Genomic DNA, 22,350 nt, shown 5'->3' with positions numbered 1-22,350 from the left:
ATAATACAGGGGTTTGAAGTGAGAACAAGGCACCTGAGAGATTATCCCAGCCTTTGGTTGGTTCGCTTCTCTTCAGACCTTACGGAAATCTAGTGCCAGGATTAGTAGATGTTAAGGCGACGGAAAAAGGGGAACTGTACCAGAGAGCACAGGATAGATGAGCTCGAAGGCCTGATAAATTTCTTCACGGACCTTGGCTCCAGTTAGGACAATCTTCCCGCTGACGAAGATCAGAAGCACAATCTTCGGCTTCATCATACGGTAGATAAGACCTGGGAACAACTCCGGCTCGTAAGAACTGAAGTTGTGGTGACGACTCGCCAGACCTTCCAAGCGAATAGGGAACTTGATGTCACAGGAACCCACGATGTTCTGGATCTTGAAATCCGTAAACTTGGCATTGAAACCCAGCTTTTGGATAATACGAGCATATTTTCTCGAAGCCAACTTGGAATCGTCTTCAGACTTGGCACCAGTAACCACCATCTTGCCAGAGGCAAAGATCAAGGCAGTAGTCTTGGGCTCTCGAATACGCATGATAACGGCCGCGAAACGCTAAAGAAAGAGCAGTTCAGCCACACTGTACCCTGATATAACCAACTCAGGGAGGTGTGGAAAGTAATACCTTTGGGTTGTATTCCGCGTTTCTAGCGTGAAGCGCGATGGTCTTCAGATCAAGACGGCAGTCAAGGTTGACCGTGGCGACAATGTTTCTTAAGAGCAATCATTGTTCAGTATTCTGGTGGACCAGAAGAATGACACTTAGAGTATACTCACTGCAACGTAGGCACGATACCACTCCCTGGAGCACTGGCACCAGGGGTCGCAGCCGGAGTAGCGGGCGTCACCCCATTGCCATTTGCGGCATTTGCTCCCTGCTGCTGGCCGTTCACATTCCCGTTCACACCCTGAGCACCCGAGGCCAAGTTCGGATCTTTCTCGGATGGAGGAGTCAAATCCGCACCGCCAGGAAAGGTAGTACCGCCGGGGAAAGACAGGGATGACGGGGAAGTGAAGGCACGAGCCTGCTGCGCATTTGCCGGATGGGTCGTGAGAGAGTCCATTGTGACGCAAGAGAAGCTACTCGAGCTGTTACCAGTTGAGGTTCAGACTGGCAGACTGTCGCAAGTTAGTATGCTTGTCGTCGCATGTTGGTAGTAGTGTTGATGAGGAGATGTGGGTGTTCGGAAGATAGAGGAGTCAACAAACCTTGTGGGAGATGGACAACCGAATGTATCCCCTACAAAAGCACTGCCTTGAGAGCCGTTTCGCAAACGCAAAACAGACCGAGGACAACGATGATAAATGACACGAGGCCCGACCGACAGGAGTGTTGTGACGTGGGGTGAGTTGAGAGGTGAGATGGGCAGGAGAGAAAGATCACAATGAAGTGTTTTCTATTGATTGAAAGGACAGGCCGTGATCGCAATTATGCAATGCAAGCGAGCAGCGATGTGGGAAGGGAGTGAGTGGACAAGTGGAAGAAGTGCACTTTGCGGAAGACAAAGCTCAGATATTTTTTTTTCTTGCTTTTCAGTTTTCCTTTTCTGGAAGGGGTGAGGTTCTATCTTGTGTTTTGAAGAGAGCGGCGAAGATGCGCCTGAGGCTGCAACCTTCCTGTTTCAGCAACCTAATCTGAAACCCTGAGGGAAGGGAGAAAAACAAACGTTTTTCGCTTTTCCCTGTGTTTTGGCACCCGAAATTATTAACCAGGCAGACTACGCAAGAGCGAGAATCTGCAGACCTCGAACAGGCTTGGTGTGGAGGAGAGAGGAGGGGAGGAGAGATGGTGCGCGGAATGAGGACAGTATGGCGTTCCGGGCGATGCCAAGACCAGGATAAAAAATTCCACGAGCATCGAAAAGTGGGAGGTTGGGCCTTTATATAGGCTGACTCACAGCGACCGGGAAGGCTGGAAAGTGGAGTCAGGGGGGCTGGGCCCAAACCAGCGGCAAAAGCAGCGCTGGGTGGTCGCGACTCACCCATGGGTTTGGTGTGAATTTTCCAAGGCTAGTGCTCCACTAGCGCCTTGGTGACCCATCCTCGCCTGAAACATACGATATCATTGGCCTTGGATTGCGAGTCTGCGCGACTCCCTTGTTCGGTTCTCTTTTTGGTTGCAGCCACCCAAAAACCGTGACTCCTCGTCCAGTCCGCGCGTCGCCACTCGTGTTTGATCGCTGGCCAATTATCACGCGATTTACTCACTGCCGCTTTAAAGGAAGCGGCGGAACAAAATTGCCTCCTCTCGCCCATCAATCCCGTCATCCGTGAGATTCATCTTTGTTTCTTTTGCCTTGCTATACAACAAAGATATCACATGCTCGCTTCCTTTTGTTTTCTTATCAATTAGAAACGAATCAGGAGTATGTAGTCTCTGGCAGCTGGTATATTTGTCGGAACCCGAGAAGAGGCTCATTATCCTGTCTCCCAGTCTCGTCCTTTCGCCGTTCTTAGTTCACTTCCACCTGGCCTTGATTGGGCGAGCTTTTTATCATCCTCAGCTGGGCGCGTCTTTGGTCGCTTTTAGCGGTGCCCGTGACCCGTTGCTTTTCCCCAGACTCATTTTGCCTTTGTGATCCACCAACGCGACCGGTCGGAGGCTTGCATAGGTCATATTCAAATCATCGAGAATTTTGACGAGTCGACGTCTGCATCATCCCTGATGTTTACCCGTCCGTTGGCATTTAGATACATGCCACCGTGGCTTCTACAATCTACACAGGTATCCTGCATACCGCTCTCAGTAACGCAGGCCATCCCTTGAGTAGTGACAGGAAGGAGAGGTGAATGTGGACGATACAATAAACTTCAAAATAATGTACACCCACACTGGAGCCTGAAAAGGAGCCGCACACCAGTAGACTCGTACTTTGTTTGTGTACTTTTTATGCTTCGATATTAACCGGGCCAGGGTCCATGGATCACAGTCCACAGATGGATGATGTAGCGCTTCCCGCCCGTCATGACATACATACGTAATAATGCCTTGTCGCTGACATCAACGGAGCCGCGACTTGTGAAGAAGCTCATTGATCGGGGCCTTGGCCGGCGGCAACTGAATTGAAGTTAATTTAAGCAGCTTTTGTGAGTTTCCGAGGACCCAGTTGTCGGTCACTGCTCCCATGTGAGGATGGATATCTACGAGAAGGTAAGGGACTCCGAGGCCTTCTGACCACGTTGCGCTTCAGCCGACCAGGCTGTCCGCAACGTTCGGTAAGCCGACGATAAGCGCTTCTTAATGTAGTACTGAACATTAGTTGCCTAGTAAGGTTGAAAGAGGGCAAGCTCAAACCTATCGGTGGAATAACTGCTAGCATCGGGAGCTCGGTACGTACCTAGGTAGACAGTCTCAGTGCAGATACCGACGGAGGACAAGGCTATCTCCGGCGGAAGAAGCGACGGCTACCAGCGAGATCGAGCGGAAGACAGCTCAAGACTGCCGAATGATTTGATCAAAGCCCTTCCTATTGGCCGTGGGTAACCTCGGTCGTGCGGGTGCGGTTATATGCTGGCTTACCTAAGTCACCTTTTTTCCCAGACGAAAGGCCTCTGATCCGGAGTTGAAAGCGACGAACGCACCCCATTCTTGGATTTGCGGTCGTACATCCGGCGAATTGCTCTCCATAATCACCAACTGCTCTTTTTCTATCCGTTCCTGTCCATTGATGGCTATGCGTTACTGCCCGCTGTAAAATCGCGACCATTATCCAAATTTCGAAATCTACATCGCCACCCCGCGGTCCTCCCTCATGGCTTCAAGAGGAGCCGTCTTGCGTCTTTTGAGACGCGAGGCACGGCCAAACCCCTCTCGATTCTCAAGACCATCCTCAACGCTGTGCTCTGTTCCGCGAGGCTCAATCGCAACATCCGGCAAACGAACCAGTATCCGCTGCTCGGCCCTTTCCACACCGAGCCAGACTCGCGCATTTTCGCAGTCGATATCAAGAAAACTTACCGATGAGAACGGTCATTTCGATCCGCGGCAGGTTGAAAGAGAGTCAGACGAGGTGGACGTCTGCATTGTCGGCGGCGGTAAGGCGCGATTTGCGCATTTCGCCTGCAAAAGAAGAATATGACCAATGTGACTGACTGTCGTGTTACGTTTTAGGTCCTGCGGGTCTCGCTGCTGCCATTCGATTAAAACAACTTGCCAATGAAGCTGGAAACGAAGAATTCCGAGTTATCCTCTTGGAGAAGGCCGGTGAAATCGGTGCACATATCCTGTCAGGCAACGTGCTTGAACCTTCTGCTATAAATGAATTATTACCAGACTGGCTATCGGAAGAAAATCCTTCGCGATTCGAGGGCGCTACACCGGCGAAGGAGGACAAAATGCGGTTCTTGACACAGAACTCATCAATTCCGATTCCGTCACCGCCGCAGATGAACAACCATGGGAACTATATCATCAGTTTGAATGAGCTGACGAAATGGCTGGCTGAGCGGGCTGAGGAGCTAGGAGTTGAGATATACGCCGGGTTTGCTGCCAGCGAAATTGTTTACAATGCAGAAGGTTCGGTAAAAGGTGTAGCAACGAACGATCTCGGGGTCGCTCGGAATGGTAAAGCTAAGGATACCTTTGAACGAGGAATGGAGTTTCATGCCCGCGTCACCCTCCTCGGAGAGGGGTGCCACGGTAGCCTGACCAAGCAGGTTACGAAGAGGTACGATCTCAGGCGCGATAGCCAACCGCAGACATACGGTATTGGTGTAAAGGAGATTTGGGAGATTCAACCTGAGAAGTTCAAGTCGGGCGAGATTACACATTCCATGGGATACCCGTTGCCGAAGGATACCTACGGTGGAGCTTGGATGTATCATTTTGGCGAGAATATGGTCAGCATTGGTTTAGTTGTCGGCCTTGATTATCCGAACCCTTGGTTATCTCCCTACGGGGAGTTTCAGAAGCTCAAGCATCACCCTCTGTTCCGCGATGTGTTGGAAGGCGGAAAGTGCATCTCGTACGGCGCCCGGGCATTGAACGAGGGTGGTTTTCAATCGATCCCCAAGTGTGCCTTCCCAGGAGGTGCTTTGATTGGCGATAGCGCCGGATTTCTCAACGTCCCAAAGATTAAGGGAACGCACACCGCGATAAGGTCGGCAATGTTGGCTGCAGAGTCCACATTCAACGCCCTGAAGGACGATTCTGGCGGCACCGTCTTCCTGTTCGATTATGAAGATGCTCTGCGTAAGTCTTCAATTTGGAAGGAGCTATACGAGGTCCGAAACATGCGGCCTTCTTTCAGCACTCCTCTTGGTCTTTATGGAGGCATTATGTATTCCGGTCTCGAAGCCTACATTCTCCGGGGCCGCACACCATGGACACTTAAGCACCACAGCACAGATGCGGCAGCGACCAAGCTGGCTTCTGAGTGCGAGAAAATCGAGTATCCCAAGCCTGACGGCAAAATTAGCTTTGACATTCTGACCAGCGTCAGCCGAACGGGTACAAATCATGAGGAAGACCAACCTGTGCATTTGCAGGTGGATGACTGGGATAAGCACACAGAAATTGCCTGGCCCAAATACAAGGGTGTTGAGAACCGCTTCTGTCCTGCCGGGGTGTACGAATATGTGGAGGATTCAGCCAAACCACTCGGTGTTCGCTTCCAGATCAACGCTCAGAAGTATGCATCCCCCTTTCATTCTCACGTCTAGAAATCGCATGTGCTAACCTTTTGCAGCTGTATCCATTGCAAGACATGTGACATTAAGGTTCCGACCCAGGATATCAACTGGCAAACCCCTCAAGGTGGAGAAGGTCCGAAATACTTTATGACATAGATAGGTCTCTGCTGGAATGGGCTCATTTTACCAAAAGCCGCTGTTGAATTGGGCTAGCTTCGCGCATGTATATATACGCCCTTTGATTGTTCGCATTTGTCCAAATTATTTGATCAGCCAAATACCAAAACGAAAGTGTCATCTTCTCCGTCGTATACGTTCGTATTGAGGGGCCATGAGTTGGGTTCCGTGGGGACGGCGGAACCGGGGAACAAACCGTGGTTCGCATTCTTTGCCATGCACTCTCTCCCGATGATCGTACAGTTCAAACTAGATCTATACACAAACTCTAGCCATCATTTGAGATTGGATGTCTTGCCACAGAAAAGCAGCCTGACAGGCTGCTCTCGAGGCAGATCAAGCGGGGCCACGTGGATCCCTCAGCTCAAAGTGAGGCGAAATACGCTGCTCTCTGATTTGCAGCCTTCCCTTAGCTCGTCTTGTCGCTCACTTCTGTTTAACGCTCTCTTCACCTCCTCTTCCGCTACTCTCCCTCTCTCTGTCGCTTTTTCATCATCGGCCCTCAGTATTCATCGTCCACCGTTCTGTATCCTATCGTTTCTCTCCGCCGGATAGCCTGTGGGTTATAGCCATTTGAGGATCTCGGCTTTTCTTCCTGATTCAACCCGTTTGGACCGCACGCCGGAACTTAGGAGCAGCCCGTGTCTCCTACTGACCACTACGCCCGTATTTCTCATAGGAATTCGATTACCTTGATATCCGTGGCCTATTATTTCGCCAGTTATCGCCCTCCTCTGTTGATCTGGATCCGCCCCTGGGTAGTAGCCGTTTCCCAAGCCAGCACTCCGTCTCTCGGGTCGCCCTCTGGTGTTAGCCGCTGTTGATCTTCCACTCTCGAATCGCCCACCATGACTGAAGTCTCTTCCACCCGACTCTATCTCGGGAACCTTCCCCGTAATGGTACGCTGGCATCCATCAATATTTCTCCCTAGAGGTCTTTCTATGTCTTCAGCCCAAATTGGATCGTATTCCCTCCCCGAGTCCCAGATTTCCCCTCAAACTTAGGATGCTCCGATGGATCTTTGAGTCCGGTTTGACAGATTTGCGCCCCGATACCTGAAACTGCCGCCGAAATTCCAGTTCGACTGCGCATCAGCCGGGGCGGTCTCAACCTCGGACCTCCATTTCCTTTTAGTTTGTGCCTTTTATATTTCGGAGGCCGTCTGTGCCAGTAGCACATTTCTGCTCCTCTGGACCGTTTCTATTATAGACATCCTGAGCTAACAATCTGCACGGCGCATTGGCTGCGCTATTGCTTTTTATTCAGTGACCAAGCAGGATATCGAAGAACATTTTAGCACCCATGGCACCGGAAAGATCACGGAGATCAAGCTTATGAATGGCTTCGGATTTATAGAATACGAAGATGCGATGGATGCAAGAGATATAGTCCCTGGTAAGATACTACAATTTGCACTTGGAACAGGCAAGTTTTGCTAACTTGACTGCTAGCGTTTCGTATGTGAGATCGATAGACCGGTTTCCAGGATCCGTTTTTTGTTGACCAGAATCCAGACGGTAGCGACTTCAAAGGAGAGCGCCTCACTGTGCAATTTGCTAGGGGGCCTCGTCGCAAGGAGACTTTCCAAGCTCCCGCGGACCGCCCTAGTGTGCCTCGTCCTCGCCGCACAATATTTCGTATGATGATAACGGGCCTTCCGGAAACAAGCTGGCAGGTTAGCAGCCCTTTCACAGTCTCTCTTACCCAGGATTCCAAGGATCTCAAAACCACTCGGTCGTTGGCTCCCAAATTGACTTGCTCTACACTTCCTCTTGTGCTGTTTGGAACCCCACTGCCACCATAGGCAACTGGCTTGAATTTGCTTTATTCTCCAGAGCACATGGATCCCAGTAGGATTCACCCCAATTTCAGGTTACATCCCCCTATCTGGACAGCACCTAACCCTGGACGGGACCCATTAGCCATTTTGGATCTGCTCTTCCTGGACTGTTTCTTTTCACTTGCGTTTACACGCCTGTTTTGCCCGTGTTCCCTTACAACAACCTGGAAATTGCCCGGAAATACTCCTCATGCCTGGACAGGGACTTACACCGTGGACTTATATAGGACCTTAAAGATTTTGCGCGTCAGTCTGGTCTAGACGTCGTTTATTCAGAGACCGGCCGTGAGCCTGGAAGAGGGTGGGTTGCGCCTAGACATATCCAAGGCTTGATATACCTGGTTAACACGCTTCAAGATTTGTTGAATTCGAAACTGCGAATGACTTGAAGACTGCAGTCGAGAAGCTCGATAACCGCGAGTTCAAAGGCTCCAGAGTGACCTGTATTCCCGATGTAAGGACCACCTTGTACCAAAGGAACTGGAGCGAGATCCTCATTACAATGCGCTTTTTAGATCCAGCCCTATGATGACAGGTCTTACCGTGATCCATACCGATCCCGGTCTCCGCGCCGAGGCTATCCCCCGATGGATGAGTACGACCGCAGGTACTCAGTGCCTCGTGGGTACAGCCCCCGAGGCCATTTCCGTGAACGGTCTCCGATACCAATTCGCCGAGACTACTATGCCGACGGTTATGGACGTCGTACTCCGCCTCGTGCTAGGCTTGAGGACTATCCCCCTCGTCGTTATGACGACCCATATGCCGTTCCACCTCCGCCTCGCTATGACGACCCCTATGCTCCTCCCCCAAGACCTTATGGACGACCTCGAACTCCACCGCGGGGTGACTACGCCCCGTATGAGCGACGCTACTGGTAGAAAGGTGCACAACTTGCTTTCTTCCTTGTGTTGCTTGCATGGTGGATACCCTTTACGTTAAATGAGTTTTCCTCACGTTTACCTCGTCGTTTTGCTCTTTTTTCGGTTCACGGAACGACTTGTTTGTTTGCTTTGAGCCCAATACGTTTTTTCTTAACGAGGGTGGAATGATTTTATTGGAAGAACTCACCGAAGTAACCCAGAAATAGCCTAATTGATGGGTAATGATATTTAATCTGCTGGTTTTCAGGCCCAGCTAGTTACTCGGCGCAGCAGACCGAACGATTGTCATCTGGTTAGCCTTGATGATTGATGGACTTACGGCCATTGACGAGTTGAAGACGGTCATTTAGAGAGTAATGCATTGCAAGCTAATTGACTTGATCACCAAGTATAACACGTAGTATATTTTGGAATCCTGGTAGCTAGTGACCCCAAAGTAGGCAACGTCATGGACTCGGAGTGAACCAAAAACTTCGTCCGACCCCGCGCTAAAAGCAGCCCCGCTATCCCAGATTCCAGAGCTCCAGCTACGAATTGCCCGGGCTCATTGATGGCTGGGTTAAGCAGCTCGCTCATCAATCGAAGCATAAAGGGGTCCAAAATATCAAAACCTCATATCTGCCCCGCTGGTCGGAGTTTCATGACTCGACCACGATTGTTTTAGCTGGTTTCTGACTCCCGGATTTAGCTTGCCAAAAAAGAAAAAATTGCATCTCGATCTCAGCCAACACCCACCGAGTCAAATTTCTAGCCAACGCCTCTCACAATGGCTGAACAACGAGTGAACGTCCATATCCCTTCAAGGCCCTCCGTGCTCGACAGCGTTCGCCTCCGAAACATCCAACTCCCCCTCCCCGCAGCACCAGACCCATGGCACCGCACCGGTAAACCCCAGCCCTGCACAGCGTCGCTAAAGCTCTCCTACTCCTCTGCCGTGGCAGCCGCTGATGCTGACGATGTATCCCTCTCCATTGACTACGGGAAGCTCTCCCGCCGGCTAGAAGAGGATATCCGCAACATGGCCGCGGGTAACAAGCACAGCGGAGCCCGTCACCCGCCTCCAGGCCACCACATGATCAGCGTCGAAGGAAGCCGGCGCGAGGAGATGCTCGGGGCGGACGCCGGCGAAGATGTACGCCTGACCGCGGGAGTTGTCGCGAATTGCGCACTTGGCCTGCTTGAGGAGACAGCGGCTGGGGTGCGCCGGATGGCGCACGTGCATCAGACTCGGCGGAGAAGCAGCGCATCTGCATCTGTGCCTGCGCCTGCGTCTGCAGCTCTGAATAACAATAACCCGGTTTCGTTGTCGCCATCTGGTGGGCCCATTGATGATGTTTACGGGCAGTGTGAGGTCTGGCTGCATTTGCCGAAGGCGTTGCTACGTGCGGAGAATGGGCTTCACTATCGCAGTTCTACAGTGTGGGGATATAGAAATGGGGGTGCGATTGGTGGGGATGTGGCTAGTGGATCAGACCGGTGTCCTGTGGTCTTGGAGGAGGAGTTCAGGATTGACGGGATTAGGTGCTATTGCATTCTTGGGGTAAATTCGCATGAGAGGGTTGAGAAGCAGGCTGTGATCATCTCCCTGGAGTTCAAGGGGCCGGGACAGTTGGCTTGGGGGTCGACTGTGATAGATACGTATCAGGCCATGACGAGGGCTGTTGCTGAGGTAGGTTCATCCGCGTTCCGTTGTGCTGGTATTATAAGTATGGACTGATTGATATTTTCTACAGCGTGTGGAAGAGACTTCGTTCCAGACGGTCGAGGCGCTGGCGACGTTTGTGGCCCGTATTGTGACGGTGGACTTTGCTAATGAGCGAGTGACGGTAAGAGTTGAGAAGCCGAGCGCGCTGGCATTTGTGGAGGCCTCTGGGGTGGAAGTGACCCGGTCTCAAGCGTTCTTTGAGAGGTCATCATGATCTTCTTGAATATTGGTAGTTTGTTAATTGTACTCCGTAGCAAATATCAAGTGACGTATCTCCAATGACCGAGGCACGTGAAGCAGCCAATCCGGAAAGGGCCTAGCCGCGATTATCACGGCCGCGCTCTGATTGGCCATGGACAAGCTTTTTACCTAAAGCCAAGTGCTTTGCAGGGCTGCTGTTTCAACTTCTCACCACACTTGCTTCCCTACTTTTAACCTCCCTGTCCCGGGATTAACTCGTCTGGAAAATACTGTGTCTCGGTCTTCGAGATCTGCCTCTGAAACCCCGTACTATATCGCTCACCCATTTCTCTATGTGCCTATCTGCGCCCAAGCTATCCTCGTTCGACCTCGCTCGCTCCGCTAGCTGCTACCCCCCAATTTCATCCCCAGATCTGACTGCTCCATCATCGTTCGCCCTGGCCGGTCCCCTCGCTTCCGCAACCGCAGCCTCCGTGCCATATTCGACGGACGACGTGATTTGGGTAGCGGCCCGTCGTCCGTCCTGAAGAAGGGCGGACGGTAAATTCGACACTGCTTTGTCCGTTCTTTTGGGCTTTTTCGGCTAGGAGGAAATTGGGGCCCAACAGTAGTCCTGCGCTTGGAGGAAGTAAGTGTTAGTTATTTGTGCTCGAAAGGTACGTCCCCTTACGTCTCCCGCCTAGCTTCCTGGATGCTGATCGAGATTTTAGATTTATTAGATACGGCATCGCAACTAGTGCCTGTCGATGCTTTTCCAAATCCATGGGTAAGCAGGTGTGATTGGTCCTTGGTTAATTATTGCGTTCTTCGAAGGCGTATCAGTTAGCGTGCGATAGCTTTATCTTTGCGTCTTCAGGATAACAGAATTTGAGACATTGTGCGAAATAAACGCAGATATGTCGCCAACTACAATCCAAGATGATCTTTCGGTGGGCGACGTGTTCAGTCCCCAGGCTGACATGTCCCACTCGAGAGTGGAGGATGACTTCAACACAACCGCGACCCAGCGGACCGGCTTTCGGATGAGTTCTTGCAGCCCAGATCGCAAACCGGGGCCCGCGATCAACGAGCCCAACCCGTTCCCTGCACCGAAGCTGGATGCGAACCCGCTGACCGCGAAGAGCAACCGACGCAAGAAAAAGAAGAAGCAGGCTCAACTTCAAGCAGCCCAGGCTCTCTCTACCGTCCGTGGATTCACCCCTCGAGGCTCTGGTGACGAAGACTCCGATTTTTCGACTACAAGCTCTTGTGCGCCTAACTCCCAGCAACGAGCCGCAGTCGGAAGCAACGGTACTAGCCCTATGCTGCAGCCAGCTTCTGGATGTGGTGTCAGTGCCCTTCGACTCCAGCTTGACTCGATGAACTTGTCAGGAAACGCTCCTTACCGTAAAGTCGATGGTCTATGCTCGGCAACACCTAGCAATGCTAGTGTGTATTCCGACAGCGACGAGACCGAAATTTTGACCAGTTACGAAGTGCCTTTGGACCAGGATTACGTCAGTGCTGATGCTGTCGCCGAGGAAAAGAAGCAGGAAGAGCTATCTCAGAATGTTCTACAGACCCAGGATGTTCGCAGCCAGCTTTGCCGCAAAATGACGACGGACGACTTCGAGCCTCTGCTCTGCCTAGGCAAGGGTTCTTTTGGGACCGTCTTGCTCGTGCGCCATGCTCTCACAGGAAAACTATACGCGCAGAAACAGTTCAAGAAGGCCTCGATTACCGTCCATAAGAAGCTCGTTGAACAAACCAAGACTGAACGCACTATCCTGGAAAGTGTGAACCGACACCCCTTTGTTGTCAAGCTTTTCTATGCTTTCCAGGACAACGAAAGGCTCTACCTCGTCCTCGAGTACGCCCAAGGAGGGGAGCTCTTCACTCACCTTGCAATGGAACGCATGTTCGACGAAGATGCAGCAGCTTTCTACATGGCGGAGATGGTCCTCGCTCTGGAACACCTTCACCAGAACGTCGGCGTGATCTACCGCGACCTGAAGCCGGAGAACTGCCTCCTAGACCATGAAGGCCACCTCCTCCTGACCGACTTCGGTCTCAGCAAAATCGCCCTCGACGACGATGACCGCTGCAACTCCTCACTCGGCACAATCGAATACATGGCACCCGAAGTAGTCCAGGGCAAACCGTACGGTAAAGCCTGCGACTGGTGGTCGCTCGGCGCGTTGGGGTACGACTTACTCACCGGCTCGCCCCCCTTCAAGGCAAACAACCACGCCAAACTCCAGGAAAAGATCATTAAGCAGAAACTCGTCCTACCCTATTACCTAGGCCCAGATGCAAAAGATCTCCTCACCCGCCTTCTCCGCAAGGAACCATCCAAGCGCCTAGGCTACCACATGCCCAAGGACCTCCAGACGATCAAATCCCACCGGTTTTTCCGCAAGATCGACTGGCGCGCCCTCGAACGCCGCGTCCTAACCCCGCCAATCGTCCCGGTTGTCACAGACCCGGCCCTCGCAGAGAACTTTTCGGCCGACTTCACCGCTCTCCCACTGAGCCCCGTTGAAGGTCCTAGTTTCTTCAGTGAGTACTACACCGGTCAGCACCAGCGCAACGGTAGCAGCAGCGGACAACGGCGCTCCGGTATGGCTATGGGTGTGTCGGCGGGCCATGAGGACAGCAACCCCTTCGGCGGGTTTAGCTTTGTTGCGCCGAGTAGCCTGCTTGATCACGCCGCTGGGGGCGGTAACAACCCTCTGACTGCGGGTTATTGACTACAGGGCTTCTATTATAACTGTAATAAGCTGCTCCTGCTGTCAGGACTATCGATCATTTCACACCTCGTCTTTGGTTGTGGGGTTTGCGTGCGGTTTTTGGTTCTTAGTCAGTGTGCGTCCTTCAAGTTTATGAGTAGGCTGGGTAGACAGAGCAGCAGACAAGACGAGTTGGATAAAGATACTTGTCTTGCATGGAATACAAGTCTACTTACTTCTCGTCCATCCCATAAATTGCCCGTAGACCATTTCTTATTCTTGTATACATCATGTGAGCCAGTCCGCGTGAGCTGCATTCTTTCTGTCCGCCAGAGTAAATCAATTTTAAATTATCCAGATTTATCCAGTCTCCGTTAGGCTAGCTAGATGCGACGAAATAAAGTAGAAGAAACGAAGAAAAGAAACAAACATAAAGCAAAAGGTATATACAACAGAACCGCAGGTATAGGAAATAAGAATGCAATAAAAATGCTATGCCCCGCCCATCCTCTATTGAATAATAATGGAATAAAATGAAAATAAACGAGTAGCGATATTCGAACAAGCACCACCCACTCTCGCCTTTACCTTCGTCTCCGCTCAGGCTCTGGCCCTGGCGCTCTTCTAGTATTCTGAGTTCATGTTTCGTACTCGATTGCCGTTTTTAGGATAAAAATAATAATGTTCCCGAAATTGCCGTAACGGGTGTTATGTATGCGCTCATTCCTGGGTCCTCCCAGCCTCGCACCTGAGGCCAATGGACATGATATGCCACTTTACCAGCCTGAACTAAGATATAGTGGTGAATCATAATTCACCCTCTTCACTCCCACCACCTTCATCTTCGGGCTCTGGTTCCGGAGGCGGCGGCGGTGGAGGCTGCTGGCGACTCTCTGATGAGGGTGGAGGAGGCAGATGCTCATTCTTAGCTGTAGAAGAATATGAAGATCTTCGTTTCCAACTGGGGTCCTCATCTTCTTGCTCTCGATGCCGGTTATCTGGTACGCGTTTGGAGGAATGTTTTGGGGGTGTGACAGAGTTTTTTTGGACGATTTCATCAATGCGTTGCTGGATGGGGTCGACGTTTTGGGTTTCGCTATTTCGCCGCGGCGTGATTGTTGTTTGTGGGGTGTGTGGTAGTGGATGTGGATGACGGTGATGTTGTTGGGCGTTATGGCCGTTGGGTGGGCGGTCATGGGAGAAGGATGATGAGGAGGACGGGAGTGGTCCTGTTCCTTCAATCGACCCTGCAGTGGAGCGAGGGTACCCTGCATCTGAATCTACCCGTGGACGTTTTGGTGAATGTCTCCCGTTCTGAGATGCATCGCCTGATTCCGGAGGCGCAGCATCTTTTGCTGTGTGGTGATTATAATGGGAACCATCTTCTGGCTCTCGCGAGCGCTTTCTTGACGGCGGATCTGGTGCGTCGAGAGAGCTGCCGGGACGCGGAATTCTAGTCTTCTCATTGCCTTCGCTGAATGAGGATGGAATACTCGGGTAGTACTGGCTGTGTTTGTTGTGTTGAGCATTATTTTCGTACAGTTCTGCCATTCTGCTGCACGCGCGACGAATATCCACTAGATCAACATCGATCTGCTCCCACCACGGTCGACCAAGTTCATCGTCTGAAAATGCGATATCACAGTGGTTGATAGCAGCATAGAAAGCGGCCGCGGCGATAACACGAGCAGGGAACTGGAGACAGAGAATCGTGTACATTGAGTCGTTGAGGAAGGCCCATGACGAATTGCGGACATGCTTGTTATCGTTCACGCCGAAATAACAGATGAACTCATACAGGATCCGGTACGGCTGCTCCAACTGCAAATCAAAGCATAGGGCTTCAAGCAGGACGTCCTCATGATGAAGAATGGTATCGCGCCATTTCCAAAATTCCTTGTTCTGCTCATCCACAACGAGATTGGGGTTCTTTTGTGCGACACGACAGCAAGCCACCACCAGCTCCTTCATCCTCCGGACATTTTCCTCTACCTTTGTAGCTAAGAACAACGACGTTGCCGCGATCGGGTAAGCATGAATTCCCGGCCGATCCGGCCTTTCAGACATGACATAGCGCATGAAGAAGCGATGCAGATAGACCGCGGCCGTCGCGAGGGTGGGCTGGGGAAGCTTCAACATGATCCCAACTTGAGTAATGAAGTTGACCCCTTTGCTCCGGTGCAAGAGCTCTGTATCCATACTCATGCCGTCGCGCTGCGACGGCGAGCGGGAGAGTTCTTCCTCCGTAAAGAGCCATTGTGCTTGAGCCGCGAGGAGGACCGGATTTGAGGGCGCTGGAGGGGGGCGCTTGACGGGAGGTTGGGAAGCCATCGAGGATTATCGTATGAGAGTCGTTATTGTTGTCAATACTCAAACCCCGAGGTTGGAGGCGCGAATTCGGAATAGTATGGAACGGAAATCGAGGCTGTGGGCGCGTGAATCAAACGCAGTACCGGCAAAATTCCGTTGGATTTGAATCCCCGTCGAAGGTGTGAATCAACTGACCAAACACTAATGTCCAAAGGATCGGCCACAGTCAGTGTTCATCGCATCGTGAAGCGGGACAATCGCGGCAAGTTCCCTGTGTTCCGCGAGATGAGGGTTGGAGGTGAGGGCGGGTTTGCAGAGGCGGGTTGAAAGCAGGTGCCCAAGGATCGAGGTGTATAGAGAGAAGCGGTGTCGAAACCCTGCTCTTGCGTTTCCGGTCTCTATTTTCCAATTCCGCCTTCTCCGTTGGTGTTTCGTGAACTCTTGAGCTTCTCCGATGTGTTGAAGATCTGAATGGCAACGGCTGCTCATCGACCCGGAGCTCGGTTTCTCCGGTCCCGGTCCTTTATACTCATACAACTTGAAGCCACTCTAACACTCTACAAAAGAAAGGAATGATCCTGGTAATGTATTTCGAATAGAATATACTGTATAAATTCTTAAGAGGATTAACGTGGTATCGTTGTGAAATTCTTCTGTTCCAAACGCCGATCATCCGCCAATGCGTAGATGGAGACAACGCCGTCATACGAAAGTCCCTTGAACCGCTAGAATGAGTGACGAATCAAAAAACCAGAAAACAAATAGATATGGATCAAATGCCAAATCATTCCTCCTCGCTTACTTCGCTTTCATCATCACTGGGAACATACTGCTGCGATGGGATCTGCACCTGGGACTGTTGGCTTCGGGCTTCTTCCTCGAACGCAGCCTCCATCTCCGCAGCCAACAGATCATCTTCATCTTCAACTTCCGCTTGGCCCTCGTTGTTATCGCCCTCGACTTGAATATCTGGAATGGGCTCCGGTCTTTGGGCTGCTGGAACCGGCGACGGCAATCGCAGATCCTCGATATCCTCGTAACCGTCTTCTTCATTTTCATCGTTCGCCGGTGTGTTATTTGACGAGAAATGAGCGGGATTAACTTTGAAGGGGCGAGCCGGAGGTGGAGACCCCATATCGATAATGAGGTCGCCGTCAATGATGATATTGGACCCAGGTGATGGAACGGTCTTCTGTGATGATACTGCAGCTGTTCCTGTCTCTGAAGGCGAGGATTTGGATGATTCGAAAATAATCTCTTCCGCTTCATGTTCCTTTCTCCCTTTATCTTTATCATTGTCCTCCTCTTTTTCGGCAACTCTGGCAGGTGATTTCGCGCGCGCTTTCGCAGGGACCGGTTTACTCGCCCGCGGAGTATCCGTTGCCGGCTTCTTCTGGCGGAGGGGATTTGTCTGGGTTTTCGGACGAGGTCGTGGGCTTGGTGCAAGTTTGTCCGCCGATATTTGTGGTGTCGGCACCTTGCTTGTGCTGGTATATGGTTCCGGGGTCGCTTCTTTTGAGCCCGACTTGAGGTCTTCTAGATTGTCCGTTTCCTTGGGGAGGAAGTGACGGTAATCGTAAGGATTGTCGTCGTCGGCCGGTCCATCGTCATTTCCGCTCGCCTGATCCGACCCGCGGTCATCTCCAGAGATGTGCTCATCCTCCTGCAAGGTCCTGAGCTGGGGATACTGTTGAATGACTTGCTTCTGTGTTTTGGCCGGAGCTGAACGAAGATTGAAGTTGAGTTGGGTGGCAATAGGCTCCAGCACAAAGGCCTTTTTTGTCGCGTCAAATACGAGCGCAAGTTTATGGTGCTCTGATTCTGAGACGCTCTGTGCCGGATCCACGCTGCCTTGGTAGGTGTAGGTCAAGACATTCTGCTCCGCGCTCGGAGCTTTATCGGTAATCTTCAGGTTGAAGTGGTCCCGAGAGTGTGGGGATTTCGTGATAACAGATCGCTGCTGAGCAGTCGCCGCTTTGGTCTTGTAATTATACTGGATGTTTATTAACTGTGAGTGAGATTTGTCGGTCTTTCCTGCCAGTCGGTCTCCCAGGATGATGGGATATTCGGCTTGCTTGGTGGGATCGATCATCCCGCCAGTTGAGAGGGTGGAGGCCGCCATCAGGACTGGATGTCGACACTCCGGACAAAAAGATATGGGCAAGAATATAGCAACTATATAAGTGAGAAGTGATATATAGTATAGTAAAATAAATACCCTCCCCTTTATAGGCTGTGAGTGAAGATTCGCATTATTTGTAAGACGGAGAGGTGGATGCTGTGGAACAATACAACAAGGGCGAAAGTCACACGAGAGGCGGATTGGATGATGTGAATGAAGAGTGAAGGACGGAAACAAAGACAGCCAAAATATTCAACATGACATAAGTAAACAGGATAGAAAAGAAAGGGTTGGGGAGGAGCTGAGGTTGAGACTTGTGAGAGATAACTTGCAGGTGACGGTGACGGTCCCGGCGTCAATTGAAGAAAGCCGTTTGATTGTCGGACAATGCCGTAACATTACCAAAATTACCGTACGGAGGAGTTACCCAATGAGGCTAGCCCCGGTTTGCTCCTTCAGTTATGTACATTATTATTGCTTAGATATTATTATCTACAGAGTTATAGAGGCATCCATGGGAAATGCCCGCCTCGCATCAGCTCCAAGTATCAGTAAACCTACTCGAGCGAACTCTCAAGCGGTCAATGTACTGTAGCAGGGTTGATACGGGGCTGACCACAGCCTCGTTGGCTCTGAGCCTCCAATCCCACCTGCAGTCATCTCCTGGCCCGAATCCAATGGATCTGACGTACCGTTGAAACTTTGGTCGTCTGGTTTAGCACATGGATTCGTCATCTTTAAGATGAGCCTGGGCCCGTTAATACCGGTAGTTGAACTCGAGCACTAAAGGCTGTTGCGGGTGTGAACAGCACGTGGAGACAACAGTTTTTGCCGGCAAGGGAGTGTTTGGATTACAGAATCCAATTTGAATTAAGACAAACCCTCCGAATAGTTGTTTATGCGGCAGCTGGGGATGTTGCCTGCAAGGTTCCCTTCGAGGACCCTGTAGGGCTCGTTGGATTCGCTCCAGTGAGCTGCTCAAGGCGTCCGGCTAATACACGATGTTTTCGCATTACCTCTTCCCATTCACATGACAACTCCCCAGATCCCTCATCCTCATCGTCACCCAGTTCAGTTAATATCATGCTGAAATCACCTCCTAGGCGGCCTAAACTAGCGGCACAGTAGAGCACCTGGGTCAGGAGGCTTTCGCGGGCAGTTTTGTCTTGAATATTTGGGAGGTACGTGCGCAGAGTATCCGTTAATAGTTGAACGAGATGGGTCGGAAAGGTTGCAAGAGGAGGCGGAAGGTGTTGGAAGTGATCAGGTTTGCGTTCCGTGGCGGAGGACTGCTCCGTCTTTGTTCGTGCATCGATTCCTCGTAAGCCGGGAATAGTCGTATCAGTCTCTGACTGGTCGGGCGTAAAGATGTTCTTATATAATGAAACAATAGCGAAGCTTTGCTCGCGGAATATTTCAATGTACCGTTTCAAATACTTTTCTGTCTGGTGACCCTCGGCCCATGAACCACTTCCAGTTTTCCGGTCTGAGCTTCGCGTCCTGCGCTGTGACTCCTGGTCTGCGAGTTCCCGGAGAGGATCTAATGCCTCCAGCGTAGAGACAAGATTCGCTAGGCGACAGATCAGGAATAAAGCACCAAGCGAGCCCCCTCCATTACTAGCTCCACCATCACCATAAGTTGCATCAAGTTCAGGTGCTACTCTCCGTAGCCAGCCGACAGTCCGCATTGCTGCCGCAAGTCGAAGGTTTTGTGCACGGAGAGCCGTAATTAGATTCGAGGTCATATCTTTCATCGCATCTTCAGCCTGTACAACCACGTCCTTCACCAAAAGTGAATCGGGGTACAGCGTCTGCAGTCTCTTAATGTGAGCGTATAGATCTAGTGCCGATGAATATGTCGTAGAGAACGAAGTTCCTGCGTTTCCTGAACTGGCAGCGGCCGAGGACACTGCTGTTGCGAGCAATGTGGGCAGTTCTAGTATGTCTGAAATGCGGTCCACGTTCCGTGAGAGTCGCATGACCTTCTTTCGCTGTTCGAGAGTGGCATTCTCTGCTGCTCGGCTGTATTTTGAGGAGAACCGCACCGCCTCCTCGTCGAGTTTTGGAATACCATCGCGTAACTCCTGTGCCTGGCGGGTTAAGTCGGGTATGGATGAACGGAGGTTTGATAAACTGTCTGCGGAAGTGATGAAGGTTTTATGAGATCGGTTGGACAGAGCTTGAAGAGAAAGAAGTGTCGAGTGTGACGATTGCGTGAGTGACTGCGGTTCTGTAGTCTGCAGGGCCTGTAGGGGGAGAGTAGGCAGCCGATTGAGATACTGAATCGTGGTCGGATCCTGAGACAGATTGCTCTCTGTTGGTGGTATATGGGGGGCGAGCAGCTCGTACAAATGGTCGGCCATATTTTCTGCCACTTATAGGATCCAAATAGGCCGCTTTATTTGGCTTAACAGAAGAAATGGTCATTTACAACGGGATATGACAAAAGGACGCTCGTTGAATGACGGTGATGGAGCAGTACGGTAGCCGAAGCGGCAACAACCGCAGCCTCCGGGGAAGCAATCCAGGCCCAAGATTCGCTATCCTCCTCACCCGGTCTTCATTTCTGGTATCCCCCGTCAACTCTTTGTTTTCCTCCTCCTCGAGTATCTGCTTTTCTGGGGTTTTTGGTACGAATTATTTGAGGGATAGGGTCACATTTTATCTTTGTACTGCATTCTTTCCTGACCTACCACCACCCCGCCTTATACACATTATGGGCAAGCCGCGGGTAAGCTCCCCGACGTATACATACACATAATCATGATTCTCACCTCTCATAGATGATCATTCTGATCCGGCATGCCCAGTCGGAAGGAAACAAAAACCGCGAGATCCACCAGACGATCCCCGATCACCGGGTAAAGCTCACGCCCGAGGGTCACCGCCAGGCACAAGAAGCAGGAACTAGACTACGTTCACTTCTACGACCAGACGATAAAATCCATTTTTTCACTTCTCCATACCGTCGTACCCGTGAGACCACCGAGGGCATTCTCCAGTCCCTTACGGCTGATACGCCGTCTCCGTCACCTTTTCCGAGGCATACAATCACGGTATATGAGGAGCCTCGCCTGCGCGAACAAGATTTTGGTAACTTCCAGCCATGCTCGGCGGAAATGGAACGCATGTGGCTGGAAAGAGCGGATTATGGGCATTTTTTCTATCGAATTCCGAATGGTGAATCCGCTGCGGATGCGTACGATCGGGTAAGCGGGTTCAATGAGTCGATGTGGCGGCTATTCGGGGAGAAGGACTTTGCGAGTGTTTGCGTCCTTGTTACGCATGGACTCATGACTAGGGTTTTCCTTATGAAATGGTACCACTGGAGCGTTGAGTACTTTGAGGATCTCCGCAACATCAACCACTGCGAGTTCGTAATCATGAAGCTCAACGAGGACAGCGGCAAGTACGCCCTACAAAACCAGCTTCGCACATGGTCAGAATTGAAAAGGGAGAAAGAGTTGGAGCATGAGCGGGAGCGCGCCGCAAAGGGTCTTGGGCCAGCAAACCCAACACCATCAGAAGCACCAGTTCCAATACGGCGCAAATGGGGCGGATGTCCGGATGGATGCAGTCACGGCGTTCACAGAAAAGGCTCCCAGCGATCATCTCGAGCACACAGCGATCAACGCAAAGAGCAAGAGAACCAACACAATCACAACTTAACCCAAGACATCGGCCAGGAAGCCATCAACACCGTGAATGAAGGACGAACAATAACAGCACCAGAGCCCGCCATTGGCGACCGCTTAGGCGACGAAATGCCATTAAAATCCCTTCCTTCAAACCCGCAGTACCACTCGACCCCCGAACAACCAATTCGACACCCACTTCCTGAACACCATCACAACCATAACCATCATCACCATCCTCCTCTCTCCCCCAGGCCCACTAAGAGCCCCTTATTCCCTAAACGTCCCAACTTCACCCACCGCGACAGCGGCGAAGACCACCTCCTCCACGCACCACACTTAAACTACAACCTCATCCACCTCGTCGGCCGCGACGGCGGCGGAACCCTCAGCGGCGCCAACAGCGTCGCGGCCTCAGAAGACGAGCACGACAACCACCACCACCACAGCTATGACTCCGAAAACAAACAGCAGCAGCATGAACTCCCTCGCGCCGGCCTCAAGCGGCATATTCCGCGTGCGTCCCAGGACCTCGACAATGACGGCGACGACGAAGGGAGCGGACGCCAGACGCCTAAACTCCGACGAACAAGGTCCTCGCATCATCGTCATGCCCAAAATCAAACGCAGCTGCAGACGCAGACGCAGCCGCAAACCCAAAATGCATCAACGCCTAATAAATCATCCCGAACTATCCCAGATACCGACGAGACCGGCAGTTCACCAGAGAAACAAAACGAGCATAAACAACAACAACAACAACAACAACAACAGACCAGTGAACAAACCTCAACCCAAGGCCAGGCCAAGACGGAAAACGAAACGGAGAACGACCTCCAAACAGAACGCAGAAATGAAACCGAACTCGAACCCGAAAAGAGCATTGAAGCAGCGCAAAAAGAAGATCAAAGTATTCGAGGGAGTGTATATTGATTTGATTATTATAGTTACCTACTATATACCTACCTACCATGACTGGATGATGCGATGCATAGGATACCCTGCAATTCAATGTTATCTCACTGTTCTTTGCGAGGCAACTTTGATAAACGGATATGGTAGATGTAGATGATGTCAACACTAGGGCCGAACGTCTTGAGGAACATCTTAAGAGGCTTAAAACTTGTGAGTCGTTT

The 22,350-nt window shown here is 51.4% G+C and overlaps 9 protein-coding genes across 9 annotated transcripts; 5 read left to right on the top strand and 4 right to left on the bottom strand.

The window, feature by feature from the left end:
- Nucleotides 1-72: 72 nt before the first annotated feature.
- ASPSYDRAFT_56457 (TBP family protein) lies at nucleotides 73-1,064 on the bottom strand (the record flags this gene model as incomplete). The annotated part of the gene is made up of 4 exons (XM_040849215.1): nucleotides 73-89; nucleotides 141-555; nucleotides 626-713; nucleotides 778-1,064. The coding sequence occupies 4 exons, from the start codon at nucleotides 1,062-1,064 to the stop codon at nucleotides 73-75; spliced, it is 807 nt and encodes a 268-aa protein (XP_040704863.1).
- A 2,497-nt stretch (nucleotides 1,065-3,561) lies between these two features.
- ASPSYDRAFT_786234 (electron-transferring-flavoprotein dehydrogenase) lies at nucleotides 3,562-5,906 on the top strand. The gene is made up of 3 exons (XM_040850962.1): nucleotides 3,562-4,035; nucleotides 4,112-5,630; nucleotides 5,688-5,906. Exons 1-3 carry the CDS (start codon nucleotides 3,753-3,755, stop codon nucleotides 5,785-5,787), a joined length of 1,902 nt encoding a protein of 633 aa, XP_040704862.1. The 5' UTR covers nucleotides 3,562-3,752; the 3' UTR covers nucleotides 5,788-5,906.
- Nucleotides 5,907-6,656: 750 nt separating this feature from the next.
- Nucleotides 6,657-8,530, top strand: ASPSYDRAFT_87613 (putative pre-RNA splicing factor Srp2; the record flags this gene model as incomplete). The annotated part of the gene is made up of 7 exons (XM_040851873.1): nucleotides 6,657-6,708; nucleotides 7,076-7,204; nucleotides 7,261-7,266; nucleotides 7,324-7,484; nucleotides 7,877-7,950; nucleotides 8,007-8,103; nucleotides 8,165-8,530. 7 exons carry the CDS (start codon nucleotides 6,657-6,659, stop codon nucleotides 8,528-8,530), a joined length of 885 nt encoding a protein of 294 aa, XP_040704861.1.
- Nucleotides 8,531-9,299: 769 nt separating this feature from the next.
- ASPSYDRAFT_56454 (dihydroneopterin aldolase) lies at nucleotides 9,300-10,452 on the top strand (the record flags this gene model as incomplete). Its single annotated transcript, XM_040849214.1, has 2 exons — nucleotides 9,300-10,202; nucleotides 10,267-10,452. 2 exons carry the CDS (start codon nucleotides 9,300-9,302, stop codon nucleotides 10,450-10,452), a joined length of 1,089 nt encoding a protein of 362 aa, XP_040704860.1.
- Nucleotides 10,453-10,867: 415 nt separating this feature from the next.
- On the top strand, nucleotides 10,868-13,561 carry ASPSYDRAFT_787165 (AGC family serine/threonine-protein kinase). Its single transcript, XM_040850970.1, has 2 exons — nucleotides 10,868-11,095; nucleotides 11,150-13,561. The coding sequence occupies exon 2, from the start codon at nucleotides 11,336-11,338 to the stop codon at nucleotides 13,166-13,168; it is 1,833 nt and encodes a 610-aa protein (XP_040704859.1). The 5' UTR covers nucleotides 10,868-11,095; nucleotides 11,150-11,335; the 3' UTR covers nucleotides 13,169-13,561.
- A 393-nt stretch (nucleotides 13,562-13,954) lies between these two features.
- ASPSYDRAFT_146147 (putative cyclin) lies at nucleotides 13,955-15,478 on the bottom strand (the record flags this gene model as incomplete). Its single annotated transcript, XM_040841594.1, has 1 exon — nucleotides 13,955-15,478. The coding sequence occupies one exon, from the start codon at nucleotides 15,476-15,478 to the stop codon at nucleotides 13,955-13,957; it is 1,524 nt and encodes a 507-aa protein (XP_040704858.1).
- A 538-nt stretch (nucleotides 15,479-16,016) lies between these two features.
- On the bottom strand, nucleotides 16,017-17,840 carry ASPSYDRAFT_785783 (uncharacterized protein). The gene has a single exon (XM_040850960.1). It carries the CDS (start codon nucleotides 17,577-17,579, stop codon nucleotides 16,242-16,244), a length of 1,338 nt encoding a protein of 445 aa, XP_040704857.1. The 5' UTR covers nucleotides 17,580-17,840; the 3' UTR covers nucleotides 16,017-16,241.
- A 635-nt stretch (nucleotides 17,841-18,475) lies between these two features.
- Nucleotides 18,476-20,047, bottom strand: ASPSYDRAFT_198734 (Dor1-like family protein; the record flags this gene model as incomplete). The annotated part of the gene is made up of 2 exons (XM_040843759.1): nucleotides 18,968-20,047; nucleotides 18,476-18,868 (listed from the first exon to the last, which is right to left on the bottom strand). The coding sequence occupies exons 1-2, from the start codon at nucleotides 19,940-19,942 to the stop codon at nucleotides 18,476-18,478; spliced, it is 1,368 nt and encodes a 455-aa protein (XP_040704856.1). The 5' UTR covers nucleotides 19,943-20,047.
- A 158-nt stretch (nucleotides 20,048-20,205) lies between these two features.
- On the top strand, nucleotides 20,206-22,317 carry ASPSYDRAFT_42898 (acid phosphatase DET1). The gene is made up of 2 exons (XM_040846553.1): nucleotides 20,206-20,310; nucleotides 20,363-22,317. The coding sequence occupies exons 1-2, from the start codon at nucleotides 20,296-20,298 to the stop codon at nucleotides 22,145-22,147; spliced, it is 1,800 nt and encodes a 599-aa protein (XP_040704855.1). The 5' UTR covers nucleotides 20,206-20,295; the 3' UTR covers nucleotides 22,148-22,317.
- Nucleotides 22,318-22,350: the final 33 nt, after the last annotated feature.

Source organism: Aspergillus sydowii (genome assembly GCF_001890705.1).
Source record: "Aspergillus sydowii CBS 593.65 unplaced genomic scaffold ASPSYscaffold_3, whole genome shotgun sequence".
Lineage (NCBI taxonomy): Eukaryota > Fungi > Ascomycota > Eurotiomycetes > Eurotiales > Aspergillaceae > Aspergillus > Aspergillus sydowii.
This window is presented reverse-complemented; position numbering and strand designations above follow the sequence as displayed.